Here is a 14,984-nt window from a genome sequence, read left to right on the forward strand (position 1 = left end):
TGCCGCGGGAGCGGTCCAAGAAATAGCAACAACAACAACAACAAAAGACAAAAGACAAAAAAAAAAAAAAAAGTTAACTTTAGGGGAAACTGAGTGACCTCAGATGGGAACCATGGCAGCATCTTTGCAATTTTTGTGTAAACCTAAAATTATTCTAAAATGTTTAGGTTTTTTGAAGTAAAATCAGAAATAAATTGAAGAAGGAAGCAAAACAGGTATGTCAGACATAAGGCAGAAATACCAAGCATAAGATCATGACACTGAAGCAGCTGCATGTCCTAGTTTCAAAATTTACATTGGTTAAAAAAAAAATTCCTCTTATAGATCCAAATGTAATAACCAAACAGAGATGCTGGTAATCTTTATCTCTTTTTAAAGTGGACTTGATGTACAAGTCCCCTAAGTAGTTCCTGGATGAATATTTTTCTCGAAACAAAAAGATAATTATCAAGATGTTAGTATATGAGATTTACATTCTCTAACTATACTTTCACTGTGGGAGTTAGCATGAACTGCATTTCATTTACAGATATGTAGAGAAAATTAGATCGTTAAAGAGTGGAGATCCCGTCGTGGCTCAGTGGTTAACGAATCCAACTAGGAACCATGAGGTTGCGGCTTCGATCCCTGGCCTTGCTCAGTGGGTTGAGGATCTGGCGTTGCTGTGAGCTGTGGTGTAGGTCGCAGTTGCGGATTGGATCCCGCGTTGCTGTGGGTCTGGTGTAGGCTGGCATCTACAGCTCCGATTAGACCCCTAACCTGGGAACCTCCATATACTGTGGGAGCAGCCCTAGAAAAGGCAAAAAGACAAAAAAAAAAAAAAAAAAAAATGTAGAAGGGTTGAATAATGGAGGCCACAAGAGAATTTACTGAATAATACCAGCAAATGCATGTTTTACTTTTTAATAACAGACTTTTGATAATCAAGAAATTCTATCCCTTCTGGGAGTTCCCGTCATGGCGCAGTGGTTAACGAACCCAACTAGGAACCATGAGGTTGCAGGTTCGATCCCTGGCCTTGCTCAGTGGGTTAATGATCCGGCGTTGCCTGAGCTGTGGTGTAGGTTGCAGAACGTGGCTCGGATCCAGCATTGCTGTGGCTCTGGCGTAGGCTGGTGGCTACAGCTCCTATTCGACCCCTAGCCTGGGAACCTCCATATGCGGAGAGAGCGGCCCAAGAAAATGGCATAAAGACAAAAAAAAGAAAAAAGAAATTCTATCCCTTCTGGAACTTCCCAGTATTTCTCAAGTAAGTCAACCAGAATGTTATTTGCAAAATGTTACAATAATTTCAACAGTTTCTAAAAATACTTTTCCTGTAGTAACCATGCCATAATTTATAACAACATTGAATCACTACATAGTACACCTGAAACTAACATACATTATACATGTTAATTATACCCCAAAAAATATATTAGAAATAATAGGTTAAAAAAGAAAATTTAATAGACATTTAATAGACAAATAATAGACAAATAATTTAATAGACATTTCACCAAAAAGGTTTTTAGATGCCTAGTAGGCTCATGAAAGATGCTCAACATCATTTTTCATTGGAGAAATGCAACTATGAGCTAGAGTGAGATACCACTACAAATCCACTAGATTAACTTCAATCAAAACAGACATCAAAAAAAGTGGGGGGGGGGGAAGTACCCTGGTGGTCTAGTGGTTAGGACTTGGTGCATTTACCACTACATCCCAGATTGATCCCTGGTCTGGGAACTGAGATCCTACACCAAGAAGCTGTACAGCCAAAACAAAAAACAAAATTAAAAAAAAAAAAAAAAACAGACAACATCAAGTGTTGACAAGTATGTTGAAAAAATGGAATCCTCATATATTGCTGATGAGAAATGTAAACTAATATGGTCTCTATGTGAAATAGTTTGGCAGTTTCATAAAATGATAAGCATAAACTTACCATATAACACAGAAATTTCACTTCTAAGACACTACCAAGAGAAAACTGTATGTCCACACATAAATATTCATAGCAGAATGATTGAAAATTGTCAATATCTGAAAAAAACCTTAGATTCAACTGGTAAATGGATAAAGAAGTGTGTTATCCAGATCTATTAGGAAATTAAAAATTAATGAAATATTGATAAATGTTACAAAATGAGAAACTTAAGTGGAAGAAACCCAATGAACGGTCCTACATTATCACATGTTTTATTTTTACAAAATGTCTAGAAAATGCAAAATTATAGAAACAGATCAGTAGTTGCCAAGGGCTAGAGGTGGAAACAGAGGAGAATGACAAATAGGCATGAAGGACCTTAAGACAAGAAAAATGTTCTAAAACTGGATTGTGGCAATATTTACATAATTATATTTACATACTGATAATCATTGAGTTGTACACTCACAATGGGTGAATTCTGTGGTGTGTAAATTATACCTCATTAAGACTGTCAAATATAAATTGTCGGCCATTTATAAGCAAGGATTGCTTTCTTGTATTTCTTTTTTATCTCCTAAGGCTCTTAGCATGTAGTTATACACACAAGTCCAAAAAAATTGTTAAATAAATCAGTGAATAACAAAAATAACAGAAAAAGGGTTTATACTCTCTGAGAATTGGTAGGTGCAAGGGTAGAGATTAAGGAAGAAGGTTTAATTAAAAGAGATTCTCCTTAACAATTTTAAAGAAAATTATTCTATTCATTTGAATCATCTAGACATCATTCAGATAAGATACTATCTTTCACATAATATTCCTTTTTTGAACTTCTAAAAATAGTTTTACCAGGAGAAAATGACAAGTGTTAGACAAAACAGGACATCATGATTATATATTTACTTTTACCATCAAAACTTTAAATTCCTTATTGTTAGTAATATTGGTTACTTATATTCATACTATAATGGAATTGATGTATTTCACTGCTATGTAATAAAAATAAATTTCATATAACAATATAAACTACGGAAAATCTCTTACATTTTCTACTTCAGAATTATCATTTGTAATTGCTTGGATTTTCTCTGGAAATATGATTTGTAGAAATGGATTGTGAAAACCTGAAGAAAGAAAAAACTGTTAATAATTGTGTCTTTTTTGTTGTTGTTGTTGTCTTTTTGTCTTTTCTAGGGCCACACCCACAGCATATGGAGTTTCCCAGGCTAGGGGTCCAATTGGAGCTGTAGCCACCAGCCTACACCAGAGCCACAGCAACATGGGATCCAAGAAGCGTCTGTGACCTACACCACAGCTCACAGCAATGTCAGATCCTTAACCCACTGAGTTAGGCCAGGGATCAAACTCCCAACCTCATCGTTCCTAGTCGGATTTGTTAATCACTGAGCTATGATGGGAACTCCAATAACTGTCTCTTAAACCTGACTAAATATTTATTCAGGTTCTTTCATAAGACTCAATTATTATGCAAATGAGTCATCACTGTGTCCTCCTGTAAAAATCCTGAGAACACTTAACTATAAAGACAAGCAGTGATGAAAGACAAAAAAAAAAAAAAAAGAGCAGGGGGAGGTATTAATTGTGCTATTTCTGAAGAAAACAGAACAAATAGATTAAAAAATAAGCAAATACTTCAAGAAAACTTTCCTAAAATAAAAGATTTAAACAATATACTGAAAAGTACACTGCATTTCAGGAATAACTGATAATAATTGAGTTATATTCTCAAATTATTTCTGAGAAAAACTGAGACATAGTCTACAAGAGTCATTGGTGACTAAATGAAAGAATCCTATGGCCGAATGAGCAAATAGGGGAAAAAAAGGAAATCACATTGAGCGTAAGGTGAGAAAAGGAGATTGTTTTCAATTTTTTTATAAACAGTATTCAGGGTTAAAAAACTGAAGAACTATGTCTAAAAAAAACTTGAAGAAAAAAAGTAGAGACTAAATTTTATACCCAGCAAAACTCATTCAAATATAGAGGCAAGAGATAGCTATTTAGGAGGAAAAACTCAAGGAAAATAGTTCAGTGTGCTTGACACAAAAGGCAAACTTCTCCTAGTAAAGGTGTGAAAAGAGGTCAGGTAAAAGGCCTAGTAGCAAGCATCATTATAAACTTAAATACAGAATAAAGGCCAAAAGAATGGTGGGAATCATCATTATTAAAAAGGTACAAGTGTTAGAAACTATGATGACAAAAACATTAATATATTCAATTTGTCAGGAAGTGTAGCAGAAGAGGAATACCACATGTGCATACTGATTTCCTTACATTTATTTCAGTGTGGTTCCAAAAAGTGTTAAAAAACTGAAAATCAAGTGGTAAAAGTAGAAACATGTTGTTTAATGGTATAAAAGAACTTTAAAAACTATACTCTTATAATAAAGGGGAGAGCAGGAGGTGGAAAGAAGTAGTAAGAAACTAAATTTCCTTATCACTCACACTGAGGAATCACTAGTTACTACCTAAATAAAAAATTAAATCTATTATATAAGATATAAATATTCCAAATTAAGAGAAGAACAGACAAACATAAGGCATCCAGATAAACACATCCCTGACCCATAGAATGAGGATTATTATGCTTGAAAGGGCCACATGGAAACCTCTGAATATCATCTGCACCATGACCAAAACATTAAACCAAAAGTCATTCTAGATCAAGAAATTATATCAAGGGCAATGATTTCTATTATTTTACTTGTTTGATCTGCCCAACTGATAATAAGTAATAGAGAATGTAAGTGTAATCAGATAATGATTGTAGTAATAAATATTGTTCCAAATACGGTCTCTTAACTGATGCAAATCAACATAGGCATTGGCACCAATAGTTTTCTCTATTCCAGTAAGCAAGACATTCCAGGAGCAAGTTTCCATTTTCACTCAACAGTGATGATAATGTACCTTCACCAACCACATTGCCTCAAATCTTTATGATCTCTGGTTTTTCTACCTGGACCCTAAAAATTTCACTATCTGTGGTAGATATGATAATGCCACCAAAGACATCCAAGTCATAATCCCCAGAACCTGTGCATATGATAGGTGACATGGCAAAGCAGAATTAAGATTGCTAGTCAACTGACCCTAAAACATGAAAATTATTCTGGATTATCTGTGGTCTTAATTCAATCACAAGGGCTCTTATCAGTAGAAGAGATGGTCAGAAAAGAGAACCAGAGAGATGGCCATGTGAAAAGAACTCAGCCCAATGTTCTTGGCCTCGAAAATGGAGGAAAGGGGTCATGAACCAAAATATTCAAACAACCATTTGACTCAGAAAAAGACAAGGAAATAGATGGTCTCCTACAGCCTTCCAGAAGGAGAAAAGCACTGCCAACATCTTGATTTTAACCAATGAGACCTCTAAGATAACTGTAAGATAATAAATTTGTATTGTTTAAGCCAGTTTGTGATAACTTGTTACAGCAATAATAGGAAACTAATGTATCGTCTAGGAAATTATTCTGAAGACTACATCCATGATACCATTCATATAAGACCTGCAGTAACAGGTATACTAGATGGCTTGAAGAAGCAGGTGTGCCAGAGTCTTAACACACACACACAAAAAACTGACCTATAATGGTCTAGTGGTCTAAAGCACACTTGAAAATATCCTCCATGATAAATGGCAAGAGACGCAACATTTGCTGGACCCATTTTGGATTTTGGAGGCAACATATATCACATATGGCTGTATAACTTTGACCATTCTTACTGAACAAATCACAGACTGCCAGATTTGTAAGATGCCAGAGTAAAAGAAGATTCCTTAGCTACCTGTGTCTATTGTACAAGCAGCTCCACTGCTTTTCCTTTATGACCAGGAGAAACTATATTACACTCAGAGTCTGTGGAAGAGGCTGTGTTAAGCCCCTCTAGGAGAATTACAGCAGAGGCTTCTGAGATTGGTAAGCAAAGATATAGCCTCACTGGTTTATGCTGTGGGTTAAATGATGGTGCTCCAAAAGACACATACACTCAGAACCTGTGGCTATAACCTTATTTGGAAAAAAGGGTCTTTGCAAGGGGTAATTAAACTAAGGATCTCAGGATGAGACCATTCCAGATTAAAGCGGACCCTAGATCCAATGACAAATATTCTATAAGTAAGAGAAGGGGAAGACGCACAGAAGAAGGTAATATGAAGACAGAGGCAGAGACTGTAGTAACATGTCTATTTGCCAAAGAATGCCTAGGATTGCTGACAGCCACCAGAAGCTAGGAGAGAAGCAGGGGACAGTTTCTCCCTTGGAGCCTCCAAAAGGAATCAACACTACCAATACCTTGATTTTGGCCTCTAGAACCAGAAGGGGAAAAAAATTTCTGTTGTGTTATGCCACCCAATGTGTGGCATTTTTTTATAGCAGCCACAGGAAACTAATATAGTATATTTGTCTTTTATGAAAATTTCCAGCTCACTACTGGGTTCTGATAGAGGTTAAAATTCAGACCATGTGATCTACGGCGGAAAGTAGGGATATAATACGCCAATAGTACCCAAAAGTAAGTACAATGGTATAATCTTACAAACCCATCTATAGTTGGCCCTAAAAGAAAATAAAGAAAGTAAATCCTCCCAGTAAGTGGATTTTCACTTGGTATACTTATATGTCCAGTTCTCCTGTATAAGAATTGATTACATTAAATGAGGAAGAAGAAAGTTATTCTCTGTGTTGTTTCCTGAAAGTCTAAGAACATTACCAACCTTAAGGAGGGTGAATATGGACGTTAAGTAGGACCATCTAGAGGTGAAACTGTGGGATACGGTACACAGATTCAATCATTCCAACCATTTCTACCTTGTCCTCTTGTGCTCTAAGACGTTGGAAACCTAAAAACTCTATACCAGACTCCACTGCAATTAAGGTGCAGGAATATTACTAGTTCCTGATACTCATACACCCAAAAAAGACTTTGATTCAGAAGTGAATGCTGTCAGATTACAGCCATGTGTGAATAGTTGGTCCTTCTGACATTTGTAATATAATCACATGGTCCTTTGGGATGGCTAGGAGAGCCATTCTGCTGCCTAACCCAAATACCACAGTGGTATTCTCAGTAGAACAGTCTCCTGGTATTGTTCTCACAGCACTGTTAGATAATTTTCCCTGCATTGTGACTCTAACCACATTGTAGAATCTATGCAGCATCTAAACCTGTTTCTTTGGTTCTAGGATTTTGTGATCCTAACATTTTTTGCAGGTGATATTATACATCTGGAAAACCCCAAAAATCATCAGAACTATTAATTAAAAAGAGGATTTAGTAATGTGACTAGAAATAAAATTGATATATAAACCAATCAATAACTTCCTTATAAACAAATAAAATAAGAAAATAACCACTTATGTAAAAAATTATAAAATATCTATATAAATAAATTCATAAAAGAATAAATAATTAAATCTATAAAAAACTTTAAATTCTAAAAGGTGCATAAAAGAAGTTAACTAAATTGAAAAATATATTCAGTTATTGGGTATAAAGATAGTGATTTTCTTTCATTTCTAAATTTTATGAAATCCAATAGAAAAGTCTACAGAAGTTTTTTGAAACAACATAAGATGAATTGAAAACTCACATGCACACAAAAAAATACACAAATATAATCTGTCCAAAATTTTCTGACAAAGAAAATTAAAGAAGAGGAACATAAGCTAGAAATAGAAGGAAACTACCTTAACTAGAAAGAGTACCAAAAAAAGCAAACATTATAAAATTCTTATAAATTATGAAACACTATAAGAATTTCAAATAAAACTAGGTAACAAAGTCTATTATCACTGTCATTTTCAAAAATGTACTGAATGCCCTAGTTAATATGATAAAATAACAAGACAGACATGTCATAAATGTTAGGAAAACTAAATGTCATTATTTGCTAATGATATAACTGTCTACTTAAAAGTACTTAAAGATTCAATAGAAAAACTCTAAACTACTATAATTAAATTAACCAAAAAAATAATAAAATGGAATACATGAAAAGGTAGCCTTTAAATCACTGGGGGAAATATAGTCAATGGATGGTGGCAGGAATACTGAATATCCACTCGAAAAGTAATTAAGTTGCATTCATATATAGAGATATATATAATGGGTAAATTAAATATATATATATTTATATAATATGCATATAAATATATATTCCAAAATAAGATTCAGAGCTCTCAGAAGTCTTAAAGGAAAAGATAAGCATGTTTACACAGAAACCTTTTTAAAATCTTTTTAAAAATGTAGAAAAGAGTGGAAGAAAAGATAAAAGACAAAGGATTAACACTCATATGATTTGTGATTAAAGATGGCTGATTCATCACATATTTATCTCTTCTCTCAACCAAAACCCTCTAAAAGTATAAAAGGAAAAGTACTATCAGTAAATAAGAGACCTCAACAATTTTCTGGAAGTTAAACTAAAGATGGATGTATGATAATTGTTGAGAGATTCTAGAAAAACTATAAAAAAAATTCGGAAAGCAGAAGATATCATAGAACGTAAGAGTAAGACATAAATAAGGCAGAAAAGATTAACTGTAAGTCTATATACAAGATTTAATTTTCATGGGCCACAAATTCTGCTATGCAAAAAATATAACTCCCTTTTCCTTTACTTTCTGTGACTAAACCTGCAAAACTTTGCAAAAATAGCTACAATAGTTTTCCTTCCTATATTCTCTCCCATGAGTATACTTCCTATAAACTAACCCTAGACTTAGCCATGTGACTTACTTTGGCCAATGAGACAATAACAACTGTAACATAAGCAGACTTGAAAACTGCTTGTGCCCTGTGGCTTGCCCTCTAACTGCCTTGGAATCCTGAAGCCACATATAAACAAGCCTGAGCTAACCTACAGGATGGTGAGAGACTTTGTGAAAGGGGACATATTCCAACAGTGTGTGAGACGATCCTAGATCCAGCTGATCATCCAGGAGCTGATGACAAATGCAGGAAACAGCACATATGAGCCATCAGCTAAGCCAGTCCAAACCAGAACAGCCTCCTCAACCCACAGAATCAGGTGACAGAATAGAGACTGCTGAAAGTGAGATTCAGTTTTAAATAGGTCTCAGTGAGAAGATGGCATTTGGGCAAAGACCTGAGCTGAGGAAGAACAAATGAATATTTTTAGCAGAACACTCCAGGAAGAAAAAATATTAAGCATAAACGCTCTTTGGGAGGAACAGCCTGGCAAGTTTGAAAAGCAGTAAGGAAGCTACTGGCGTTACAGCAGCATGAGCAAAGAGGAAAAGAGTAAGAGATGAGGTCAGAGAAGAGACAAGCTGTTGGGATCCTGTAAGGCATTATAGGTCATAGTTTTAGGACCTTTTTATTCTTGGTGAGACAAGAAACCACTGAAAGATTTTGAACAAAGGAGAGAGATAATCTGAATTAGATTTTAACAAGAAAACTTTAAGAATAAACTGAGGGATGGCGTAGTAGTGGCTGCCAGGACATGGGGAAGGGAGAGATGTACAGGCAAAGCACAGAGGATTTTTAGGGCAATGAACTTATTCTATATACATGTCATTACACATTTGTCAAAATCCATAGAATGTACAACACCAAGAGTGAACCCTAAGGTTAACTATAGACTTTGGGTGACAAAGATGTGTCAGTGTGAGACCATCAATTGAAACAAATATACCACTGTGGTGCAGGATATCTATAGCAGAGATGGTACAGGTGTGGGGACAAATGGCATATAGGAAATCTCTATACCTTTCAATTTTGCTGTAAATCTAAAACACTCAAAAATAAAATTTATTCTTTTTTTAAGGTTTAAATGGTAAATCTTTTGTTTATTTAACCATAATTTAAAAACAAAGGTTATGCATTTAAAAAATGTATGGGTAAAATACCCATTAAAGTTTAAAATAGGCCAATGGACTTTAACATATTAAGAAAATTTCATTAATATGTTTCACATTCCACATTACAACTTACTATTTATCAAGTATGTATTTGGTGTAGCATCCAAAGAGGAATACTGGCAATTATCTGTAAAAGCTCATAAAATACTCCTCCCTTTTCCAACTACATAAGCTGGATTTTCTTCATGCACTTCAAATAAAACATTTAGCAACAGACTGAATGCAGGAGGAGCTGTGAGAATCTAGCTGTCACCGATTAATCCGAGCCTTAAAGAGATTTACAAAAATATAAAACAATACCACTCTCTAAATTCTTTTTTTTGGAAAATATAGTTTCTATTTTCTAAATGTGTTTCATTAACATATGATAAGTCTATTACTATAACTGAGGAGCACCCTATGGGGCCTTTCAGGGCAGACGCCCCCCTCCACGCCCCATATCCTCTGCTGGCCTCTTGTTTGTAGAACAACTTTAGCCAAAGAATAAATTTCATGGGAGAAGTGAAAAAAAAAATGCAGAAGCAAAGGAAAACAGTCAAACAAAACAAAACAATAATAGTTTAGCCATCAAACAAGGTCAAGGACCTTTACTTCTCCTCAAGGGCAGTAGATAATATTCTGAGCCATATCCTTTGAGCTATTTTGCCGACACTGAAACTACATCAAGACCAGAGTACAGGAGTTCCCGTCATGGCGCAGTGGTTAACGAACCCGACTAGGAATCATGAGGTTGCGGGTTCGGTCCCTGCCCTTGCTCAGTGGGTTAACGATCCGGCGTTACCGTGACCTGTGGTGTAGGTTGCAGACGTGGCTCGGATCCCACGTTGCTGTGGCTCTGGTGTAGGCCGGTGGCTCCGATTGGACCCCTAGCCTGGGAATCTCCATATGCCGCGGGAGCGGGCTAAGAAATAGCAAAAAGACCAGAGTACAGCCGTGGCATAAGCGGCTCCGTCTTACACAATTCCAAGAACTGGCCTCAAGGAAATGGGCACAAACCGACCTTGGAACTGAAGATTAACTGTACTTACAACAATCAAGATGGTGCTGACCAGACGACCGCAGGACCAATTTCAAGACAACTGTAGCATGTAGCCCTTTCCTCTGCCTATACACCCCTGAATTGCCCCTTTAAAAACTCTTGTTCCCTGATCAACAACAGGGGAGTTGGTTCTTGGACATGAGTCCGCCTTTTCTTCACGTTGCCAGCTTTCCGAGTAAAGCAGCCTTTCCTTTCCTTGCCAACACCTGTTTCACGAGTACTGGCTTTTGAGGAGCAAGCAGTAACTGACTATGGTAACATTGCTGTTGTTTTTTTAATAAATTAATAAAAGTCTTTAAATACTTTAATTCCTAATATGATGTTGATATAAACAAAACATAAACACAAGCTCTTTGGAATTACAACAACTGTTAGATTTTTTGTTAATTTGTGTACACCCCAAAAAGTTTGAGAACCATTTCATTTAAACCATTGTAGCGGGATGGACTGGGAGTTTGGGGTTAGTAGATGGAAACTATTGCATTTGGAGTGGATAAGCAATGAGATCCTGCTGTATAGCACAGGGAACCATATCTAATCACTTGGAACATGATGGAGGATAATGTGAAAAAAAGAATGAATATAAATGTATAACGGGGTCACTTTGCTGTACAACAGAAATTGAAAGAACACTGTAAATCAACAATAATAAAAAAAATAGAGATACAAACTTCCAGTTATGACGTAAATAAAATCTCAGGGTATGAAGTACACATAAACAAACAAATACTGTAGGCGTTATGGTGAAGGTGGGTACCCAAAATTTCATATTGAAGCCCTAACAACCAATGTGATGATATTTAGAAATGGGACCTTTACAAGGTAATTAGGGTTAGATGAGGTCATGAGCCTGGATCTCTGATGATGGCACTGGCACCTTTATAAGAAGAGAGGACAGCGAGAGAGAGGACAGTGAGTTTGTGCACACTACCTCTCTCTCTCCCCCCACAAAGAGATCACATAAGTACACAGCAAGAAGGGAATGGTCTACTAGTTGAAAGGATGACCTCCCCAGATTCCCACTATGACAGCGGCCTGCTATACTTCCTGTCTCCGGAACTGTGAGAAAAATTTTTTATTGTTCAAGCCACCCAGTCTAGGATATTCAGTTATGGAATTAGTCTGAGCTCAGGAGTACAGCCTGTAACAGCAGAATGACTGGAAACAAGCCAAAAGTCCATTAATAAGAGAACTGGCTAAGAAACTGTGGAATCTCCAAACACTGGAACACTATGCAGATGAGGGAGAAAAAAAAAAGACTTTCCGTGTCCTGACAAGGAATGGCAAGGCTCAGAAGACTGTATTTAAAGGGAGAGAAGATAAGAACATATCTTAAAATTTCACTTGCATCTTAGTCTCCCTTAATATTAAACATGGAAGACTCTTTATAACAGTCCCTCGTATTCTGCCATAATGTACCTTGTCACTGTCAGCATAGCAAACACTGAATAGTTTTTCTGTTTTGTTTTGGTTTTTTAGGGTTTTTTTGTATCGCAGGACAAATTATTATGTGCAGGACAAGTTATTACACTGGAACAGATGCTGTCCGAGGAAGGGCAGTTTTTTTGGAATCTCAGTGGAATTCATGAAGTTTCTGGGCTGTTTCTGAGCGCAAATGTTGAGGTAGTTTTGTGAAGTAACAGACCTACAATAAAAGGTTGCCCCAAACCCAGGGTCAGAGTCGGAGATTTGTCCTTGATCTTCCTCTCTCAAGAGTCACTTCTCTATCTCAATGCAGAGCCTAAATATGACCCAGTTTCTGAGTGGCAAAACGAATCTATAAGCAGGGAAGGGCCCCAGGTTTTTCATCGAGTTGGGATGCAGTTGGACCCAAGCAAGGACACGCTTTAAGAAGGAAAAGCAAAATCTTCCTCTGCCCCACACCGGAGTAACAGGGTATCCATGGCCTTACCCGGTCTTGATGTTAAGAAACCACGAAGCCCTGCCAGCAACATCATTAGGCGGAACATGGCACGGCTTCCTAGCTAGGAGTTGAGACTGAGCGGGAGTCGGTCCTCTTTTGGCAGTTGGTGCGCGGTGTTCTCGCGAGACCGAGGGATGGGAGCGCTAGGTCCTCGGCTCCCAGCCCACCAATCACCACCGACGCGCGCTGCCTGGAAGTAGGTGCTTTTCATGGTCCTTTCCCCACAGACAGCCCTACCCTCCAGCCCCATGGCCATTGGCCCCATGGCCCCATGGCCCCACGGCCCGCATGTTATCTGAGTTACTCGACCACCTCAGCCCTTCCCTCGGTGTCGTCCCCCACAAACCTTTCGCTTCGTGTGGATGAAATCTAAAAGAACACATTTATTTTACTTTCTGAATTTAAAACTACGCCCGCAAACATACAGATGAATTACACATTAATGTTTACTAAAGCCGGGAGGGGGGTGTTAATTAAAAACAAAATTAGCCAGATATATTCAAAAAGATTCCAAGAAAGGGAAAAGCGAATAGATTTTGATATCTTTGGAAAGTATCTGCTATGGTTTTTTTGGGTAAATACACCTTGTAACAGGCTGTGTCTATTTCTTCCTCCCATCCGTGTGGTTCTTTCCAGCCCCTTGGCTAAAATTTGTGTGGCGGCTTTCTCTTGTTCAGTTAACTTCTCAGTACAATGAATATTTATTTATTTATGAAGTGAATGAAATGGACAAGATTTTCACCCATAATTAAGTACCTATGTTCCAGTAGAAAATTCTATCCAAATTCCTCAACACAGTATTCAAAATTTTCTAAATTCGGAGCCCAGGCTACGGCTTCTTTGCTCGGATCCCGAGTTATGACCGCTCTAACTTCCGGTCTTCCCTGAAGGAACATTGCCTCTTTCCTTGGATTGCAATGCCTCCTCCCTCCCAGTCTCCATCTATATGCGCTATGTTTTCTTTTCAAGCCCCAAAGAATAAGTTAATCTCTCATATCGATTAACAGGAAGGCAGACACACAAACTAAAAAGTCCGTGGTAACACAGAATAGCTCACTTGGGGAATCAGCGGATCTACACTGACAGTTGAGATGTGCATGCATAGGGTTTCAACAGGGCAATCTAAGCTTGAAAAGGAGTATCACAGCAGAAACATGGCAACAAGAATACAGTCGGCTCCTCGGTATCCACAGGGAGATTGATTATAGGACCCATAGTGGTTACAAAATTTCCAGATGCTCAAGCCCCAACGTTGGCCCCCTGGATTCTTCATTCATTCGCAGATTCAGCTAACGGTGGATACTGAATTGCTTGTCATCTGCGATTGGCTGAATCCACGAATGTGAACCTGCAGATATGGAGTGTCAGTGTGTATTTACTGGGAAAAAACAATCCACTTAGAAGTGATGTGCACAGTTCAAAGCCACGAGGTTCAGGAATCAACTGTATACACCTAGCTTACATCTCAACAGAACAGCCAATGCTAGACTAAAACTACTTTTACGGGGTAATTAAGCCAAAAACTGCTTTCATCTCGCTTCACAGCATTACAATTGCTTGTCAATTAGTGCTAAGTATTTTGAATGAATTTCTAGTTATTTCATTTGTTATTTCCTTCTCCTCAATCTTTCCTGTTTAAATCTTTAAAAAAGCAGACTTGGAGTTCCCTGGTGACCTAGTAGTTAAGAACTATGCATTGCATTGTGACTGCTCTGGCTGGGTTTCCATCCCTGGCCAGGGAATTTCCTCATGCCACATGTGGGGCCAAAAAGTAAAATAAAAGTAAATAAAAAAGCAGACTTTTATTATTCTTACTTGTATATATGGCTCTCTCTATAACAGAAGGCATGTCTCATTGAAAACTTACATATCACAATAACTAACATGGTACCTGCAAGATGATAGAGTTTCAGTAGACATTTATAGAATTTAATAAAATCTGATCTGTGCTTAGAAAACCTGGATTGTGCTTATACTATATAGATAGAGACCCAAGTATGTGCTTAATAGAAAGGGAAAGTGCAACACCTAGAACAAGGTAATATGCTCATGAACATAGTTGCAGAGTGACATCAAAGTTACATATCATTTATTCTTGATTATTAAAATATCTTTAGCAGATGGCAAGGAAGTCCTTTAATATTTTCAAATTTTGAAGTGGCGCATCTGACCAAGAAATTTTACAATTTTTTTTCTTTTTAGGGC

The 14,984-nt window shown here is 37.1% G+C and overlaps 1 protein-coding gene across 1 annotated transcript in view; it reads right to left on the reverse strand.

The window, feature by feature from the left end:
- LOC100525542 (disintegrin and metalloproteinase domain-containing protein 32) overlaps positions 1-14,419 on the reverse strand; it is a 133,724-nt gene extending 119,305 nt beyond the window's left edge. The window contains exons 1-2 of the mRNA XM_021075123.1: positions 12,768-14,419; positions 2,954-3,033 (exon numbers count right to left, since the gene is read on the reverse strand). Of these exons, the coding sequence (XP_020930782.1) occupies positions 2,954-3,033; positions 12,768-12,825 (138 nt within the window). The 5' untranslated portion in view covers positions 12,826-14,419. The remainder of the gene's footprint in view (positions 1-2,953; positions 3,034-12,767) is intronic.

The sequence above is a fragment of the Sus scrofa genome, chromosome 15 (assembly GCF_000003025.6).
Source record: "Sus scrofa isolate TJ Tabasco breed Duroc chromosome 15, Sscrofa11.1, whole genome shotgun sequence".
In the NCBI taxonomy this organism is placed as follows: Eukaryota; Metazoa; Chordata; class Mammalia; order Artiodactyla; family Suidae; genus Sus; species Sus scrofa.